The sequence below is a fragment of the Triturus cristatus genome, chromosome 6 (genome assembly GCF_964204655.1).
Source record: "Triturus cristatus chromosome 6, aTriCri1.1, whole genome shotgun sequence".
Classification (NCBI taxonomy): Eukaryota; Metazoa; Chordata; class Amphibia; order Caudata; family Salamandridae; genus Triturus; species Triturus cristatus.
The window spans coordinates 1,230,492,803-1,230,511,622 of NC_140589.1; the positions used below are offsets into that span (position 1 = coordinate 1,230,492,803).

Sequence of the window (18,820 nt, forward strand, 5' to 3'; positions counted from 1 at the left end):
GCTGAGAATTGGCTCCCAGGCCCATAAGATGCTCCATGCTGACGATATATTTGTAAGGCTGTCAGACCTTTTACGATCTATCCCAGCTTACTGGATTTGACCGGCTGCATTGTGGTAATTTTAGCCCCAAACTCCCAGAGGCAAATCAGAGCTTCTGGGCCCTTGGCTGGTGTTTTGGGCCTTCAAATGACCTTTCAGAAGAAGTTCTTGTAGTTTGGGAACTTTTGGACAACTGTTTGGCAAAAGCTCCATAGGTCCACCGACCTCAACGATGAGAGTCAAAGCAGCGATGTCGAACAGCGACTTGACCAGATGGTGCAGGTTTGCTCCGCTGAAATCTCCGGAGCTCTTCGTCGTTGACGACGAAGACAAGGACCTTCAGGACTCACAGAGGCATTGCACTGCAGCAGACTGCCATCGTAAAACTAAAATCTGGATTGACAAAGCCGACCGCTCGATGTCAAGAGAAAATGCTCTAAAAACAATGACAATGACTAGGTCAGAAGGTAAAAGCTTGACCGGGCCCTACTGCTCATTGTAGCCAACCCATGCGCCATCGCAGTTGGCCTGAAATTCTGACTTTGTCCCGGTCCAGCCCGACCACATAGTTGTGGTTAGCGCTTTTCGCTTTTAGGCAGTTTAAAGCACACTTTTGCATTTAATGTTTAAAAATTCATATTTCCGGTTCACCTACATTGGAATTTTTGTCATTTTTTTTGTCAATTTAAAGATAAAAATATTCTCTATTTTTATTAATTGGTGTTGGATTTTTTTCTTTATTGACTGTTTTGGTGATATTAAATGCTTTACACACCTGTCTCCTAAGTTGAGCCTGACTGCATCAGGATTAATTTATTGAGACTTGACTGGACCCTATTTGTGATTGTGGTGTTATTACTAGTTGTAGGTACTTACCTGCACCTACTAATAAACCACCTTCCAATATATATGCCTCGCATTTGGTTGAGATTCTTTTGACTACAACGAGAACACAGAATATAACCAACAGCAGACCGACTTGTTATGAGCAGAACATAGTTGCAGAGCAGAACATCTTATATTAGGAGATGCAAGGATTTGAACACAGCTATACTTCTTCCTTTTTCAGACAAGAGTTGTGAAGACAAAGAAAATGATAAGATTGATGATGAACAGATCATAATTGTATTGAAGGGACCAAGTTATGTACAAAATGAAGACCAGACATTAAAGAGACCCCTTTGGAAATGGCTGATATGACAGTTGGTGAGGGTTCTCTTGCTTGAACGACCAATATGGAGCATTGAGAACTGCCTATGCAGGATGTTCCATTTCTTAGACTTTAGAAGCATCTTCTCTGGCAAACGTCAGAGAATTTCAATGAGAAGATTTATACAGACAGCCAGTATGGTTTTGGAGGTGTCCATGACTAAGGTCAGTTATGGTCACAAAAGGGTTTTATGACATTTTTGGGAGCCCCTATGAAAATAGAGTTTACATACTGGATTTGTTGAAGGCGGTACAAAAGCCAAAATAAATTGCTGTTGTAAAATATATCTTACATAAAGCTGGAAAGGACATGGGCATGCTTGGAAATAAGTGGACCAAATAGCAAATTATTGTACACTATCAGATGAGATTGTTGTAAAAGAAAGTGAAAGTGGAAAATCGGGTACTAATTCAGACCAAATGCAGAAAGGAGTTCATTGCAGACTTCTTTGAGTGATTTATAGGAGGATGTCCCAGAAGATGAGAAAAGAAAATAGGAGAGACTTGGCTACAAGGGACATAAGCAGTCCAAAACTAAAAAAAGGTAATTGCTTGCAGGTTACGTCCAATTTATAGACGGCAAGAAATGCAGAGCATAAATATGTCTTGCCTGACTCAGTGTTATATACCATGTGTGAATATTTGCATATTAGGTCCCATGCAAGAAGCGGTAATCTGATATAATATTTAACAAGCATTTCCAATAAAATAGATCTCGCATTTACGAGAGTTTAAGCTATTGTCATTTAAAATCGCAAAAGCTCAAACTCTTGTAAATGCAAGACCTCGGCTGCCAATGTCCCGGGCTGCTTGAAAGTGAAAGCAGGCATGGCGGGTAAAGCTCGCCGTAGCGCACTAGGAGAAACCCATTAAAGAAAAGAGTTCTTACAAACTAAATAAGACATGCCGTGTCGCATCCGAAGTAAAGGGGCCAGTCGCCATGGGTGTTTACAAATGCTGACAAGGCGGTACCAAGGAGGGACTAACAACAACTTGCAAGCCAGCGTTTACGAAGGACAATGACACAAGCCAATCAAAAATGTGTGGAGAGTGGGCGGGGCTTCTCTTCCATACTCCACTACAACAAGTCTCGCAGAGCAGTGCATACGCGCTCACTCAGGCGCCACCTAAAAAGTACTGGGAAAATACAGAATTTCAAAATATTGCTGTAGACGTTTGCAGTTGATGTCTTATATATCATTTGAATAATCAAGGCAAAAGAACAGGCACTGTTATGAACCATATTAGCAAATCAGGAGGCCCATTTACAGAACTCCAAGCAGATTTGATCAAAATGCTGAATTGGAATGGTTTGAAGTACATCTTGTTAGTTATCTGCTTGTTTTCTGAATGGGTTGAGGCATACCCCACCATGAGATCAGATTGCCTTCCAGTTGCCAAATTGCTGACAAGGGAGTTAATACCTGGATCTGGACTTCCTCGTCTATTGAGATTGATCCTAGAACTCATATTAAAAAATGAGATTTCGCAAACATCCTGCACAGCGTTTGAAATAAACCAAATGTTTTATTGTAGTTATCGACTACAATCTTCAGAAATAGTGAAGAGCGCCAATGGCACTGAAACACAAACTAGCAAAAGTCTGACTCCCTACTTATGTACTGCCTAAGAGATGAAGGCTGAGCATCCCTACTAGAGACGTACTGCTGTGATTGCATTATTCAAGAGGACTTCATTACACCAGTACGGCCTTAGACCTTGCATTGAAGAAAGACCCAAGGTCATGGTGCTTTGTATGCACAGCAGATCTCAGCGTTACTACTATGAAAGGTATTCAAACTACACAGTGCAACACATTAAGTTTGATTTACCAAACCCTATAAATAAAGTTACAACAAGTCATACCTGTTTTGTCAAATGGCAATTTTTTTCTCCACCAAAGCACTCGATCAGTCCATGCTGGGGTTCTGCATTTTTCACTTGTGTCATAGGCTTCTGAGCCAACATCATACTTGTAGGTTGGTCCAAAATGAATAGTGCCTTCATAAAAGTCTTTAAAAATCTGAAAATAATAAAAGATGTCCATAATGGAATAATCTACTCAATCCTAGAGGCTTTTCAGCATTCCTAATCTTAAATCAAGGCTCCATGTAGATCATGCACATCAATGACTAAACAATAGTGGTAATGTATTTTTATGATTCTATGGGATTAAAATACTAAAAGAACTAGTACTCTTGGAGTGGAGATGCCAATGAGGTAAATCCAATAATTGCTATTTCTACAACAGACCTGCAATATGTACAGGATCCAGACTGTCTATCTTTCATTGGGCAATCCAAAACACCTGGCACACTGGTGCCCAAGATGATCTCCACAACTTCTTTAGTTTAACCACTTACTTTCTTACTAAACAATAATGTAGACAGTCAACAAAGCAATGCAAAATGTGTAAGACTTTGTACATCTTGCACTCTTGTGGGTCACAGTGCCAAACTTGTGGGGGTATGCTATGGTACAGTGGCCAACATGATGCTGTTGTGCGGTTTTCCTATACAAGAATCCAACTGTAATTCTAAGTCGTTACTTTAAGATGGGGTTATCAGGTCCAGAGAATTCAGCCATTGAGAACTAGGATTCTGGATAGAATGCCTCACTGCTCATCCATAATACAAACTTTAAATAATTTCTTGGATTTATGTACCATTGAGATTTAACCGAATGACATTTCGAATTCCATAGTTTAAGAGTTAACCAGGAGTTAAAAATATGGATTAGCACTTTGGGGCCACACTAATGGCAGAATATATGCAGTATAAAATGTTATGCAACATACTGTAACATAACGTTAACATAACTTGACTCAAAATCAAAAACACAAAAGATGCCGGAGTGTTTGACTAATGGTGCCGTCTGTATCTCCATCTTTAGTTTGTTTGTTGTATTTATAATGGTATTTCCAAATTATTTTTAGCTCATCTTCCACTGCTAGCCAGTCCACACCTCTAAAAAATGTAAACAATCTCCTCTCTTCCCATTATATATATATATATATATATATATATATATATATATAAAACCTACTGGCAGTCGCCAGTAGGTAGTTATAGTTGGAACCTATTCTCCATAGGAAATCCGCAACATTCTATTTGGAAAAACGTTGGCGCCGATTGACTAATCTTCACGAAATTTTCCAAACTTTTGGCCAGCTCCGGTCCGCTCCTATCCTGAAAATTTCATGGTGATTCGTCAAGCGCGGGCCGAGAAAAAGGGGGGTCCCAAAACGCGTTTCCCCATGCATTTTCCCATAGGACCTGTTGACGCAGCTACAGCCCGAACTGCTGAACGGAATTACACCAAATTTGGCAAAGAGGTAGTCCTCAGTTCAGACTTGTGCCTTTTGCTTAAATGGTGTTAATCCGTTCAATAGTTCCTGAGAAAATTAGAGTTAAAAAGATAGAAATATCTGGGCGGAGCCTAACTACACATCTCATCGTGAGATCTGATTGGCTGTCAGTTCTTCATCCAAGAAGTGTTGGCAGCCATCTTGGGACCAATATACATGATAGCACCTCATTAAAAAGCATTGCAGTTAATAGAAGGTTTTAAGACTTTAGTTACATTATAAATCATTTGTTGATGGTACCATACTCATTTTAGAAATTGTGGTGTGTTCTAAGGTGATTTTACCATGTGAAAAAGCCTTCTGCTGTGATATCATGAATCATGTTCGAGAGAAAACTATTTTCTCATGCTTTTCCCACAGAGGTTTGGAAGGTGATCTATAAGCTAAACTGAGAGCATATTGTCTGTAAATTCACATTATCTTTCTCAGTCATGTGAGAATGAAGTCTGACATTCTCAGTAAAACATGTACATCCAACAAGGGCAGAGACTGTCAGTTGATTCCTTTGTGTTCTACTGCAGCTTCCCAGAGTGTTCTTGAGAACAACTAGAGCGCTAACAGTCCTACTTATGACAAACGTATTGCACACCTTTAGCCATCTTGATTGGAATAAAGTGGTAACTCTTAAAACATTTAATTTAAAAAGGAACAAAATGAGGGGGTTCATTTTGCCATAGAAAGTATGATTAGTGCTGAAGAAAGAAAAATTAGGGCACATTTTGAGTGACTTCTCAAATCCTCTTCTATTTCATTAAAAAATTCTGACATGCAGACTGAAACATGCACTTTCAATACCAGCAGCAGACTTCCCTAGTGAGCAGTAGCTTTACTACAGTGATCTAATGAGCAACTAGAGTACTAACATTCTGCATTAATGGCAAATGTAGGACACATCTGAATGCCTTCTTGATGGAATCAAAGTAAAAAACTGAAAGTATTTCCTACTGAGGAGACTGTAGTAAATGAGGAAATTAGGAAACTTCATAACAAATAAATCTTCCATGATGGCCACCAGAGACAAAAGATCCCAAATGCAGCACAAATATCACCCAGATGTAGCCCACATGTAGCCCAATGACAGAAGTGTGCAAAACACTTATTTTTTGTGTATTTGCAGTTTTATATAGGGCAAACTTGTCAGGTATTGGAGTGCTTTACATGAGCATTGGTTACATCTCACAAGATCAAATTTATTTTGGTTGTAGACATGGGGAGATTAAGTGATTTGACCAGAATCACAGAATGTTGAGCTGAAGCAGAAACGCCAACCTGGTTCCCCAGTTGCAAAGTCTGCAGCTCTGGAAGTAACACCACATCCTATCCCCTAAGTGCAACATTTAATCAAGTGGTCAGCTGGATAAAAAAAATAAAAATTACAAATAATTTAAAAGTTCTTTGTCGCTATTTGAAAACTCAAAAAATATGTCCTCATTTTAGTTTTTTAGAGCACTAACCATAATTTTGATGCAAATAAGACCCTCTCATATATGTAATTTCTAAAGGAAATGCTCTAGGTATTACAGTTTTGATTACATCAAGATGACGTCAGGCGTTCCACACTTTTATAATAAATATAGAATGTTAGCAATCTAGTTGTTCATTGGGATACTGTTGAGAGGCAGAGGCCAGGGGCACTGGCTCTGAAAATTGAAGGCAGGTAGGAGAGTGCAGAGGCAACAATTTGACCACACTGGGCAGGCAGGAAGGGCAGTGGCAGCACAACAGACTAGGGAGTGCAGTGGAAAGGGGGGCAGGGGCAACACACCAACAATACAGGACTGGCAAGAGAGGCTGTGGCAATATAATAGACCATTGTGGACAGAACGAAGAGGCAGTGGAAGTACAACCATACATGCCAACAGACCCGTTTCAGCCAGGAAAGGTCCAATGTTTTTAAGCTCAAATGGGCTTTATTTGATCTGTCTCCTGTCTACAATCTCCTCTTTTTCAATGTAACTCAAAGGGGAAAATCAATACCCCAGTTTGTTTTCAAAATCTCCCTCTTACCAAGTTCAAAATGTTCGCAAGTATGGTACATTGGATCATGGTAGGCAGGAGGAATTGGGGTAGGGACATGGACTCAGTTAACAGAGGACAGGAGGGACATGGAGAGGTGCACCAAACTGACCCTACAGGGCAGGCATCAGGGATTGCAGCAGCACAATACACCACACAGGGCATGCGGGACGGGAGTGCAGCACAACAATCCATAGAAAGCAATAGGGAGGGGACAGGACCATGCACATGGACAACAGAGAACAGAGGGGAAAGAGGCAATGGTAGCTACCTGACCATAATGGACAGACAGGAGAGAAAGCTGCAGCATAACAGACCATAAAGGGCAGGAGGGACGGATCAGGGGCATTACAATGGAACAGACAAGCCAGGAGGGAGGGAATAGGGGTCTGCACATGGAAAGAGAGGGCTGCGGGCAAGGGGGCAGGGGCAGCAAGATGACCATGGAGGTCAGGCAGGATGGGCACTAGAAACAAGACACACCATGGAGAGCAACAGTGAGACTATGATGGCATACACACAGACCATGGAGGGAAGGTGGGAGGGGGTCAGGGGCAGCTAGCTGACCACACAAGGAAGGTGGGAGGGGCCATGGCAGAACAGAAGACCATGCATGGCAAGCGGGAGGGTTAGTGGCACCACAATGGCTATGATGGGCAAGAAGGAGGGTGCAAGGGCATGCACAAAGGACCATGGGGGATAGAAGGGAGGGTCAGGACCTGGGCACAGACAAGCGAGTTCAGGGGAAGGGGCCTCACAACAGACCGCGCGGGGCAGGCAGGAGGAGCAGTTGCAGCACAACAGACCAGGGAGGGCAGAAGGGTGTGGCAGTAAAATGGACCATGGAGGACAGGAGGAAGGGGATAGGGGCATGGCATGTGGACAGGCAGGATGGAGGTGGCAGGGACAGGTTACAGTCATCTGACAATGCTAGGCAGGTGGGAGGGGAGTGGCAGCTCAACAGAACACTCAGAGTAGATAGGAGCGGCAGGTCCATTGAACATGGTGTGCAAAAGGGATGGAGCAGGGGCATGCACAAAGACATCGGAGGGCAGGGGGGAGGAGATTAGGGGCAGCAAGCTAAGCACAGAGGCTTAGTAGGAGGTCAATGATGGGCCATAGAATTGGGCAATGGAGAGCAGGAGGAGTGGACTGGTACATCATGCTAAATGGAGGGCAGTGGCAGCACATCAGACCATGCATGGCAGGAGGGAGTAGGCTAGTCCATGGATTCAGACAACAGAGGATAGGGAGGAGGTGGATGGGGCAGCAAGCTAACTGTTCAGAGAAGGTGGGTATTAGGAACTTTATTGTTTTTAAAATGTGAGTCTGTGCGAACTACTTAAAATATGAACAAGTATGCAGCATAATCTCACTTTTATTCAGGAAGAAGAGGACGTTTGTGACTGTGACTCCGGGCTCACTTGTCAGAAACACCCCCTGACCCTCCACCCCCCATCGCAAAATGTAATGCCTGTGAAAAGGGTAGGTGGACGCAGTGTTATATAGAACATAGTCCTGAGAGCACGATTGAAAATGAAAACAAGATATAGTATATGGTATAAACTATGCACCAAAAAGTGTGATATAAGATGAACTAGGCGTGAAATATAATATGCAAAACATTGTGCGCAATGACAGATTCATTGGAGAGCGCGAGATAGCACAGGCACTAGCGCGTGCTATGCGATATGCGCCTTGGAGTGTAATATGCACAGGGCAGTGTTGTGTAACCTAACTAGTCTCTAAAGTTGTAATTTAAAATATGTGCTGGGGAGTGTAACTTTGCATATGCACTGTGACATAGATATGGATCCCAGATTGTAATATGTATGGCATAGCGCTGTGCGTTATAACATAGGCATCGAGGAAGGCGCGTTAGATGGGGCAATATAACCCGTGCGAAGGCAAGTGTGGCATGACATATTCACGGGGTGGTGTTACAGTGCACATGGGCTAGAGAGTGTCATAGCATACGCACTAGCTGGTGGAATACAACACAGAGGTGTGTGGCACTCGGCGGGCACTGGTGGGTGTAACACAGCATTGGGCTCAGCCAGGAGCACGCTGTGACTCTCAAGTGAGGTTCGTCTCCTTTCCAGAGAGTAAAATAAAAAATATTACACATCCGGTGGTGGATGTGTGTTTTATTAACCGTGAGGGGGGTTTCTTGCATAGTTTAGTCGAATTTTTGTCGATTCCCCTTTGAATGACTTGGTGTGCGTGTGTATTAAATGTGCCCGTCAATAGCTACCCATGTTTGTATAAATAAACGACAAGGGTGTCTACTTGGAGAGTACCCACCGGCGGGGGCGCCAGGATTAGGCACGGTAGGGCGTCAGACACGTCAGAACATCACTAGCGGTGTAAATACATTCCACGTGGATTCCTTGTACGCATAGTCGCCTTTTAATGAATATCACGCAAATCGTCATGGTGATAGGTACATACGGTTTGTCCAGCCTGTCCTAGGTGTTTCTATAAATATATATATTTTTTTAAATAATAAAAAACAAAGGCCGGCCCCGGGGGATGGGGTCCCCAGGGCCATAAGTGGCCTGAGGAGGGGGGCAACGCAGCCCCCCTTCTAAAGAATAATTTTAAAAAAAAGCCATGACCCGGGGGTTTATTTTTTTCAACAAAAAAAATTAGGGTGTAGGCCCTGGGGGATGGGGTCCCCAGGGCCAATAAATTAGAAAAAGAAGGGGGCCACACAGCCCTCCTTCTTAAAAGAATACAATAAATAAAGGACCGGCATCGCGCCGGAGGCCACGCCCCCTCCTTGCAGCCCTCTGCAAATGCGCCCCCTGGCCAGTTGTAAGTTGGGGAATTAATTCCCCTTCAATACTGAGGGTCCCTAAGGGCCAACTAGCCCAACAGGTATCTCCAGTATGCGCCAGGGAGCTGTGTTGCAGACAGGTGTTCTGAGGCCACGTCCCTTTTTACACCTCTATGCAACGCAGCTCTGTGGCGCTTACTAGAGGTACCTAGTGGGCTAGTTTGACCCTAGGGACCCTTAGGATTCAAGTGGACTTAATCTCTCACCTTAGAACGGCCACAGGGCGCGTTTACACAGTGGTGAAGGGAGGGGACGGGGCCTGAGGTGACGTATGCAAACACACCCTGTGTCGCGTTTTAAGTTGGGGAAATAATTCCCTTTCAATCTTGAGGGACCCTGGGGGCCGACTAGCCCACCAGGTGCTTCCAGTAAGCGCCACTGCTCTGCGTTGCAGAGAGGTGGTGCAGACCGTGCCCCTTTTTACACCTCTCTGCAACGCAGCTCTGTGGCGCTTACTGGAGGTACCTAGTGGGCTAGTTGGACCCTAGGGACCGTCAGGATTCAAGGGGACTTAATCTCCCAACTTAAAACGGCCACAGGGTGCGTTTACACAATGGTGAAGGGAGGGGACGGGGCCTGAGGTGACGTGTGCAAACACGCTCTGTGGCGCGTTTTAAGAGGTAGTTTTAATCCCCTGCCCTATTATATACTAGGGGCTTACAGAGGAGGTCATGCTAATCACAGGGGGACCCCAACGCATAGTGTTCCCTAGTGTATGTAGGTGTTTTCACTGTATTCTGAGTGTCTTAACATAGCACTGGCTCTAGGACTGGTTAGTCAGACTCAGTAGGAACTCCAAATGGAATGTGGATCCTCGCACTCCTTATGGTTTGGTAGTCTGGATTGGATTGATTTAGGGTGCCTGGTAAGTGCCTCCCTCCTGTGCTAGAGGGTAAAGTATATGCAGAATATGAAAGCGTTGTCTCCCGTAGGAGTAACGTCTCTTACTCAGCACTCCGATATTTTTTGAATTTTTTTAATAATTGTACAAGGATTGTAGAATTATATGTTTTGATGTGTCTTTTATTTCAAAATTCTTATAAAGTTCATGTGATGTTCATACTATTTCACTCATAGTATTCAACCAGTAGGTTTCATCGATCCTCACATTTCTGCCCAATGCATTTCGGGCGGACCCTTCATCAGGGGACTTACATTCTGAAAACATTAAACAAGTATCATATAACAAGGTATAACACAAATATCAAACAAACAATTTCAGTGTTCTCATGCTAACAGTGATGGTGATAACGAAGCTCTTGCAAGTGTATCAGGTAAAAAAGGAAAGGGTACCGGACCACGTGAAAGATTTTGTCATAAGCTGATATTGTGAACGAGGTTATTCGTGATTAAAAATGAACGGACAAGTGCATATGTCACGTGAAAATTAATGACGTGAACGGTTACGGTGATTTTAAGAAAAAAGATATCGCAGTAACGGATAGGTCGTGAGAAGTAACAATAAGTGCATGCGAAGTGATCGTGAAAAAAAGGGGAAATTTAACGCTATTATGCAAGCAGTGTACAAGGTTGAGTTCTGACCTTTCTGTTTAGGTTCTTTGAAATCCTGGATGCATAACGTAAGGAACCACAAAGTAACGGAACGATAAAAATATGCTTTCTGAAAAAAAAGGGAATAATTTCGTGTAAACGATATACCAAGCGTGAAAGTTAATCACGAAATGTGCAAACCGTGAAGTCGATGTAGACATCACCCATATATATTAGCTTACCGCGATGTGAAATTTCGGTCGGATTCCGCTAAAAGACTTCCCGAGCTCTTTCGAAAATGTTTGATTCCTGTGTGTTAAGGATACGGCGGTGACGTGATCACGTGATCATGGAGATTAAAGGAAGACTACAACGTTGTGGAGTCGGCTAAACTTCCATAGACAAGCGTTCTCATGCTCGTTTAATTACGCTTATTTTCTAAATGAAGGAAATAGCAACCTATGGTATAATCACAAGAATGTGAAAGTCAAAATACTAAAATAGAACCTGATTGTGGATACGATTGTATGAACGTCAGCGTACATGTGCGATATAGACAATGTCAATAAAGATAGAAACTGAAAAAAATGTGAAAAAATGTGAAGGAATGTGAGAAAAAATGAACCAAACACTGTAGTGTAGGAAAATGTAGTATACAGGGTGATGGTTAGGATAAAACGAAAGTAGAGAGATCATGGTGATATTGACTCAACTCAATACATGAATAAAGATAAAGATCCATATATATATATGCGTCAATGGGTGTGATATTTGAAAGAGACAGAGTTTCACAAAAAACAATTAAAGTCTAGCCGTTCATTCAGACCTTTTGGCTGGAGGGTATTGAGATGGGTAATCCAAAATATCTCTCTGCGTAAAAGATGTTGGGAATTGTCTCTTCCGGGAAGGATAGGTACCTGCTCCAGTATACAGAAACGCAGTTGACTTGGATTGTGGTGCTGTTGATTGAAGTGCGTGGCTACGGTAGATTTGGTGTTCTTAAATCTGATATTACTTTTGTGTTCTATGATTCGTGTCTTTATTTTTCACTGGGTTTTTCCAACATATGCTTGACCGCATGGACATTTCAACATGTATATGACGTTAATACTGTCACATGTACCTGTTACTCGTAATTTTATAGCTGTTCCTTTGGTAGGGTGTAATATTTCACTGCCCTTAATTATGGCATTACAGTTACTACAATTGTAACAGGGCAAAGTGCCGCGATGTTTTACTCTGGAAACGTCATCTTTTGGTTGTAGAAGTTCCATGAAGTTGCGGGTACGTTTGTACGCAAATCTAGGAGTGTTGGAAAAAATTCCTTTGAAATCTTCTTCGTGTGCTAGTAATGGCCAGTGTTTAAGAATAATTTTCTTGATGTTGTAGCTTCTTGTTGAAAATTAGTCAGACTCAGTTACCACCAGTATCTGTCTGAAAAAGTTGAGGGTACAGGATGATTTTTCAACAAGGCTTCTTTCTGCTCTTCTGTTTGTTCTTTCTGCACGTTATGCTTCTTCCTGCACTTTTCTTCGTCTTTGAGGTTTTCTGTTGCTTCTTTCTGCATTTCTTTTTTTTCTTTCTGTGCGTTTTTTCTTCTTTCTTCACATGTCCTATCTCTGTAGGCATAGTTAGAAATTAGCATTTAAAAAACCTTAGAAATTCACTGAAGAAACCATAGGTTTCAGGGCCGTTGTAGTTAGCTGGACTTTTCACTCGTACAAAACCATTGAAATTACCCTGTTATAGTTAGTTCAGCTAACTATAACTCGTGCGCCTGCAATGCACTGCTGATGACGTCACATATTACATCACTCATGACATGGTCAGTGACATCATTCATGACATCACTGATGACATCATCCTTGTGATAAAGTGGCAGACCTCCTCTCCCCCTAATATAACCTTTGATACACACATTCAAAAATAGAAACTAAAATTTTCAAAACAATGGACATACCAATACCAGTTACAACAACCTATTCAGTAATTCTAAGATCCACAACCACATATACATCCACTCATTCACCAACAGTCCTATGCAGTCACTCATACATGTACTCACTCATCATATGTACTCATACACCTATACATACTGCTACACAACGCCACTCATCCATAGAGTTACTCACACACAGTCACTCATGCTAATAAAGAATCAAACATCCATTTACTTGCATATACAGTTATACACACACCACCACACTTACTTCTACAGAAACTTACACATACTTAGTCTTTTAAACAATCACTTATAGAAACACATACTTATTCATACAGGAACTCTTCCAATCTCTCACTATCACATATACTCACTTATATACACCAATAGTCACATATACTAGTTTAAAACGTATGTAGTTACTCATAAAGACACTATTGAGACAGTCATTCACTCACTAACACACCCATGCACACACTCATCCACCCATACAGTCCTGCACACATGCGGTCTTCCACACATACAAACAGTAAGTCACTCATTCATGCACCTATGCACTACGTAATACCCCCCACCGAACCATACAGACACTCAGACACTCATACTGATACTCAAAAAACCAACTAATAACCTATATAGACACTCATGTAGCTACTCACCAACCCATGCAGCCACTTATACACAAAGTGAAAGACTGATACAGATATTTACATATTTAAACATTACTCACTAAGCCATGTATTCACTGAGATACACTTAATCAGTCAGTTATACAATCAATTTTTCAAAAACAAATCATCCATTTAGACATTTATATACCCATTTATTCTTCCATCGACCTTGAGATATACATATATAAACATATGTAATTTTCAGAAAAACACACATTCACTGGATGATGTCATCAGTGATGTCATCAGTGATGTCATGAGTGATGTAATATGTGACGTTTTCAGCAGTGCATTGCCGGCGCGCGAGTTATAGTTAGCTGAACTAACTATAATGGGGGAATTTCAATGGTTTTGTACGAGTGAAAAGTCCAGCTAACTGTAACGCCCCTGAAAACTATGGTTTCTTCAGTGAATATATATATATATATATATATATATATATATATATATATATTCCATATGCAACTGCTCCCAGTTGAAGACACCACACACAACGTTTTGCTTTCACCTTTTATTGTCTGGGAGGCAGCAGCAGGCTAAGACACATCCATCACAGCATCGAGTAACACCATGTCTGCCATACGCGTTTCGGATATGTTCCTTGTTCACTGGCTGGCGTATACGGGGGAAAGGAGCAGCTTTGCTGATTTTAAACAGATGGTTTCAAGTGGTGTTCCCGCCCCACTGGGCGTGTGCTTGCTAGGCACTCTGGGTGACGTAGTCCTTTGCATAGTGCTGTCCATAGTGGTTGTTGCTTTACCTTCACCTCCCCAAATACAATCCCGTTGGGTCGTTGTGCGGAAGAATCCCGCTCGCTGCTTTAGTGACGCCTACTCCAAACAGGTACGTTGTTCCGTTGTCTGTGCTGTTGAGCACACGGACCTGCTTTGCACACAGTGGGGTGTCCTCGTGGTCAGAGCGGACCACAAATATTCCATATGCAACTGCTCCCAGTTGAAGACACCACACACAACGTTTTGCTTTCACCTTTTATTGTCTGGGAGGCAGCAGCAGGCTAAGACACATCCATCACAGCATCGAGTAACACCATGTCTGCCATACGCGTTTCGGATATGTTCCTTGTTCACTGGCTGGCGTATACGGGGGAAAGGAGCAGCTTTGCTGATTTTAAACAGATGGTTTCAAGTGGTGTTCCCGCCCCACTGGGCGTGTGCTTGCTAGGCACTCTGGGTGACGTAGTCCTTTGCATAGTGCTGTCCATAGTGGTTGTTGCTTTACCTTCACCTCCCCAAATACAATCCCGTTGGGTCGTTGTGCGGAAGAATCCCGCTCGCTGCTTTAGTGACGCCTACTCCAAACAGGTACGTTGTTCCGTTGTCTGTGCTGTTGAGCACACGGACCTGCTTTGCACACAGTGGGGTGTCCTCGTGGTCAGAGCGGACCACAAATATTCCATATGCAACTGCTCCCAGTTGAAGACACCACACACAACGTTTTGCTTTCACCTTTTATTGTCTGGGAGGCAGCAGCAGGCTAAGACACATCCATCACAGCATCGAGTAACACCATGTCTGCCATACGCGTTTCGGATATGTTCCTTGTTCACTGGCTGGCGTATACGGGGGAAAGGAGCAGCTTTGCTGATTTTAAACAGATGGTTTCAAGTGGTGTTCCCGCCCCACTGGGCGTGTGCTTGCTAGGCACTCTGGGTGACGTAGTCCTTTGCATAGTGCTGTCCATAGTGGTTGTTGCTTTACCTTCACCTCCCCAAAATGGGCGGGAACACCACTTGAAACCATCTGTTTAAAATCAGCAAAGCTGCTCCTTTCCCCCGTATACGCCAGCCAGTGAACAAGGAACATATCCGAAACGCGTATGGCAGACATGGTGTTACTCGATGCTGTGATGGATGTGTCTTAGCCTGCTGCTGCCTCCCAGACAATAAAAGGTGAAAGCAAAACGTTGTGTGTGGTGTCTTCAACTGGGAGCAGTTGCATATGGAATATTTGTGGTCCGCTCTGACCACGAGGACACCCCACTGTGTGCAAAGCAGGTCCGTGTGCTCAACAGCACAGACAACGGAACAACGTACCTGTTTGGAGTAGGCGTCACTAAAGCAGCGAGCGGGATTCTTCCGCACAACGACCCAACGGGATTGTATTTGGGGAGGTGAAGGTAAAGCAACAACCACTATGGACAGCACTATGCAAAGGACTACGTCACCCAGAGTGCCTAGCAAGCACACGCCCAGTGGGGCGGGAACACCACTTGAAACCATCTGTTTAAAATCAGCAAAGCTGCTCCTTTCCCCCGTATACGCCAGCCAGTGAACAAGGAACATATCCGAAACGCGTATGGCAGACATGGTGTTACTCGATGCTGTGATGGATGTGTCTTAGCCTGCTGCTGCCTCCCAGACAATAAAAGGTGAAAGCAAAACGTTGTGTGTGGTGTCTTCAACTGGGAGCAGTTGCATATGGAATATATATATATATATATATATATATACACACACACACACACATTCATACATATATCTTTTTGGTTTTCACAGATAAAAATCAAAGGTTAAACCTTTGTTATAGTTAGGTTATAGTTATTGTGTCTACCAACACTGTGTATGAAGGTGTACATGTTATAATAATTTGAAGGAGTTGTGTAGTTTATAAAATAAAGGTATAATTATAACTTTAGAATTGCTTAATTTTGTACAGGTTACGTTTTGTTTGTATAGAAAGAAAAAAATCATTTACAGTGCTGGAAAGCGTCATACAGTGGAGTGGCATAGAGTACGGTACAGTAAGGTAGAATGGAGCGGCATAGACTGTCATAGAGCTGAGTAGCATACAGCAGAGTGGAATGAAATACAGTAGAGTCGAATGTTAGAGTATAGTAAAGTGGGGTGGAGCGGCATAGAGGGAGCTGTTGTGGAGTAGAGAGTCATGCAGTGGCCTAGAGTACAGCAGAGTGCTGTATACTGGCATTGACAGGAGTACATTGTTGTACAGTGGAGTGCTAAAGAGAGCAGTATAGTGTGGTAGAGAAGGGATGGAGACTGGTGTTGAGTGGAGTGCAGTGTCATTGAGCGGAGTAGAGTGGAGCAGGGTAGAGTGGAGTGGGTGCGGGGTGGAGAGGAGTAGCATAGAGTTGAGTGGTATAGAATGGACTTGAGAGGCGTAGATTGGAATAGCATGGAGTGGAGTAGCATGGAGTTACGTACAGTGGAATAACAGAGTGGAGTAGAGTTAAATAGCGCAGAGTGGGGTGGAGTGGCATACAGTGAAATCGCATACAGTGGGGTGTCATACAGGGGCGTGGCATACAGTGGAATAGCATACAACGTCTATATGGTTATGGAACTCCTCTGTGTCTTGCAATATCCTTACAATGTTAGGCAGGGTTACTTTATCCATGAGGTATATATTTTTTCAAAGGGAAGATTGTTTTCAAAATAGAGCTTGCAGGCAGCTGGGGATGTGTTTTAAGCCCCTTTCAATGATCACATACAGGGGTCAAAGGCAAAGCTATCAATGGTGCAGCTGGTGCAGAGGCACTGATGCTCGTACTGGAGGGGTTCCATTGTCCCATGATTAAAGAGTTTAGTTTTTTTTACCTAATAAAAAAGGAGTTTGTCCTTTCAAGTGTTAGGGCCCATGGCATCCTAAATGCACCAATGACTGGGGTTGTGGAGCTGCTGCACTTTGAGGATGGTGAATCACAGACTAGCTCGAGTACACCATTTTGCAGCTTCTCAGTTCTGATCGCAAGATAAAATCACAAGAACGAGTACAAATGAATAAAGCATGTGATTATGAAATACAGTTGAAGAGGCGTCTTTATCTGCTTGAAAAGACACGACAAGAAAGATGACAAGCAATATAATAGAACAGAGCGGCGCTGTGAAAAGAGGTTTTGCAGCAGCGGCGCAACACATTGAATATTTGCACACCTTTTAGCTGCCTGATATGTCTTGATTATGGGGTGTAAACTCTAGATAAAACCTGTAAAACAGGCAAGTGGGATGAAAATGAACGCAGATAACAGTTTATTCCAAGTACTGAGGAGGGGGATGGGGCTTAAGGCCGACCGAGGCGTAACTATGGTGGGGGGTGGGGGGGGGGGGGGGGGTCTGGCACTGTGTACGGGCGGCAGGTTCCTGGCCTGAGAGCTCCTGAGTGGGTGGGGAGCAGAGGAGCGTGGGGGGCCCCATCCATATTCTTTACAAGGGGCCCCATCAAATTTTGTTACGCCACTGACTTAATGATAGGACGGAGCTATCAATAGTTCAGCAGGTGCAGTTACAGAGAGGCCCTGGGTTATGTAGGGCCCTCTGCACCTCAGATATACCTGTATATTATTACCGAACTAGTGGCATGGTGGGTGGGCCATTTTTCACACTTGTACTTTCCATCGCCCATGGCACCTTGCTACGCCACGGATTAATGGCGCAGTAAGCGTGGCCATGTTTACTAGCACAGAAACAAGTTCATCCGGGGCTCTATCAGAGTTTACAGAAACCTTCTATTGCTTGATACCAGGGCTTCCTTCTTTATTTGTGCGGACGGTTCTTTCCAAAAGTAGTGGAGTTTGTAGAATGACTAGAATATGTGTGTTCTTAGAACCCCCTATAAATTGCGTTGAACCGTCTCCAGCATTTCTCCAGATGTTTTAGAAATGTTTTTAGCGTCTTGGTGGAAATATATAAATTGTAAACCAACATGTAACGAGTCTGTATGTTGCAAACATTTGTTCCCTAGAGGTACAAGTCCTCCAGTCTTCCAGTTACTGGCTCTTTTAGGGTTCCAGGCTGCAGTATGGGCCAGTTACCATCAAGTACTGTTCTGAGGCAACTTGTCAGATAAACATGTAGGTGTTGGATAGATTTTTGTGCCCACTTGAATTGTGACGCGCCTTTCAAACTTGATGCCTCTCCAGGCTTCAAACTCATTGTTGCGAATTCTGGATTTCTATGATTTATGTTGAGCCCCGAGTCCTTTTAAAGACTTACTAAATACAGGAACCGGTTAGTAAAAAGTGAGGGACCTTTATACCCCCCCCCCCCCCTTCGCAGGAGGATATAGCCTAAAACTAAGTATTTTGCAGTGCCCTCTCCTCTCCCAAACAAGATTTCCACAGTTTTGCTCATTTCCAGTCTTATTAGGAAAGGGGTCTATTTGCATGGGTGCGGTCCAAGGGGGAATGGGGGGGAATAAAGCAGACCCCTCCTACCCTGCTCCTCTGTCCAGTTGTTTTGGATCAGACTTATTACCAGGAAGTTCCTCATT

At 43.2% G+C, this 18,820-nt stretch overlaps 1 protein-coding gene across 2 annotated transcripts in view; it reads right to left on the reverse strand.

Annotated features, from left to right (window-relative positions):
* The window catches only part of SYNJ2 (synaptojanin 2), a 583,647-nt gene that overhangs the window by 124,686 nt on the left and 440,141 nt on the right, over positions 1 to 18,820 (reverse strand). For both annotated transcript variants that reach the window (XM_085612162.1, XM_085612163.1), the window contains one exon: positions 3,115 to 3,271. In XM_085612162.1, the coding sequence (XP_085468288.1) occupies positions 3,115 to 3,271 (157 nt within the window). The remainder of the gene's footprint in view (positions 1 to 3,114; positions 3,272 to 18,820) is intronic.